We start from the raw sequence: 2,488 nt of genomic DNA on the forward strand, positions 1-2,488 counted from the left end.
ATTTCAAAAAGAACATGAAAAGCAATAATTTCTCGACTACATATTTTAAAATTCAACATTTTAAAAGGAGTGTTTTGTTACTATGTAAACAATTTCTAATCTAATCAAATGATTTAAAAATAAAAATATTATTATACTATCAATAAATCAATAAAAATTCTCCACTTGAAGAAGACAAGAACCCTCAATTTTATGACGAAACACACACACACACACACACATATATATATATATATATATATATATATATATATATCAATTGACATTATTAATTGGTATTTTTTAATCTGAAAACTGTACATGGCTACCTTCCAATATATTATTTCAAAAAATTTAATTTATAAATCACATCTATAATTGTTTTCGCAAGATTTTTTGCCTTCATACCATTTAAACAGTCTTGATAATTACCAATTCAAATCTCTAATTGTCTCATTTGCAAATAAACAGCCTTGATAATTATTAATCAAAATGACAATTGGAAAAGGCGATGGAAAGATATGGTTAGAAAAGATAATTGGAAAGACTGGTTGTAAGGGAAAATGTAGGCAATTTTGCCAACCACCCAAACAACAAGACGGTTTTAATAATCCATAGCGGATGGAAATTTTTATTTATTTAAAATTTTTAGAATTTAATGTTAGTATTATATATTCTCTAAAAATATTCATTGTTACCGATATATAAATTTATTTTATGTTATCTTTTACTATTCCAATGTCTTGTTAATTACAAAATATGTTTAAATATTGTTTTTTAACCGTTTATACTAGTTTAACATCCTTCACTTTTCCGAGTTACTTCTATCCGTCTTTTGCACAACCGCTAAAAGAAAATTTTAGCTGCCTAATTTAAACTAACATAACCAATTCAATCAGTTGTGAATATATATGTAGTTCAACATGATAAAACGAACATAACTTAGTCGTTGTTGGTTCATAACTAACGACAATAAAACGAACAAAAAAATGTGTCGGTATGGAGTAGTAATAATATGACGCTAATGACAACGAAACAAACAGTTTTTTCACATGTCGTAGAACAAAAGAAAAGAAAATACATGCATTATAGTGACCGATTTCATTTCTTCTTTCGTCAAATATCAAACATTATACATCATCGACTACCTAAAACCATATAGGTTCAAAATACGTATTATCAAGAAGAAGAAAAAAACTGGATCATAGAACAAGGAAAAAATAAATTACATAATTGAAAATATGAACATTATAAAACAAAACTATCTTCGGTCTGACCAGATGATCCATAGATTTCAATTAGCTTTTGCAACACCACGACTTGTGTCCTAAGCCTGACAATGTAATCCGCAGTTTCTTGAAAGAGCTGTTCCGTCTCTACACTGCCGGAATCATTCTCTACTTCAGCATCTTGACAACTCTTCTCCGTCGTCTTTGATGGAGGAGGAAGAAGACTCTTGAGCGCCTGAAGCTTCTCCGAGAACATTTCTCCGCTACGTGATGAAACATTCGGTCTTTTGTTTACGAGTTTCTTGCTTCTTCTTCTTTTTTCTCCTCCTCTGGATCTTTGAGTCTTTAAGATTCTCATCGCTAATTATAGAAGAAGAGAGGATTAGATTTTTTTGTTTCTTTTTTTGTTTGTAGAGGAAACTAAAGAAAGAGAGGATCAGGGTTTATGTACGATTGCTCTTTCCTATACGACCCTGAAGTTAGTATGTTATTACGATAGTACCACACTCATGGTGGTTTCATTCTTTCGTTTGTCGTTTTATACTTTTTCTTGGGCCCTTGTGGTTTTGTAAGTAAAATAAAATATCTCAGATAATATCTTACTATCACGTGCTCCTTGTTTCAGGGGAATAGTCGTTAACCCTTCTTCTTTCAGTAAACTGATTTGATAGAAACATATTTAATCAACCATATCGTCCCATAATATATGAATGTTTGAGAGACATTACGAATATTTACATATTGTTAGGTTGACAGTTGGAGCAATTACGAAACGAATAACATGTCGTTAGTCAAAATCTTTGGTTATAGTATCAATGTATATATCACCAAGACACCAACAATGGTGATCAGTATAAAAGATATCACAGGCCTTAACATATGAAGAAAGTGGTATATCTGTTATTTCTGAAGATGTGAGAAGCCGGTTAAGTAAGCAAAGATAGAAGTGGGCGAAGAGTGCGCATTTGCCTTATGACAGTAAAAGGCTGAGCTATCTCCATCTGTGACGGCACATGATCATATGTTTTGGCAGTATCATTTTCTTTATTTTTCAGTTTTGGCCCTCCACAGTTTTATCCATAATCCATTTATTAACATAGATTTTACTTTAATATGATACGTACGAAAGATGTTTACGATTTTTCTAATCAAATGTTTTCCATTCATTTGACCAAAGAAATGTTTTCGTTTGATTTCTTTATTGGACCACCCTTTGTCACGGTTGGACCATTGATTACTTTAAGACTTTGTTTCTTTCAATTTATTTAACATGGGTGATA

At 31.0% G+C, this 2,488-nt stretch overlaps 1 protein-coding gene across 1 annotated transcript; it reads right to left on the reverse strand.

Annotated features, from left to right (window-relative positions):
* On the reverse strand, positions 1,009–1,630 carry LOC104724278. Its single transcript, XM_010442738.2, has one exon. It carries the CDS (start codon positions 1,564–1,566, stop codon positions 1,228–1,230), a length of 339 nt encoding a protein of 112 aa, XP_010441040.1. The 5' UTR covers positions 1,567–1,630; the 3' UTR covers positions 1,009–1,227.

The sequence above is a fragment of the Camelina sativa genome, chromosome 11, assembly GCF_000633955.1.
Source record: "Camelina sativa cultivar DH55 chromosome 11, Cs, whole genome shotgun sequence".
Taxonomy (NCBI): domain Eukaryota; kingdom Viridiplantae; phylum Streptophyta; class Magnoliopsida; order Brassicales; family Brassicaceae; genus Camelina; species Camelina sativa.

Bases quoted from the DNA above. Each gene is read 5' to 3' on its own strand.
- LOC104724278 (XM_010442738.2), bottom strand. From the start codon at position 1,566: ATGAGAATCTTAAAGACTCAAAGATCCAGAGGAGGAGAAAAAAGAAGA.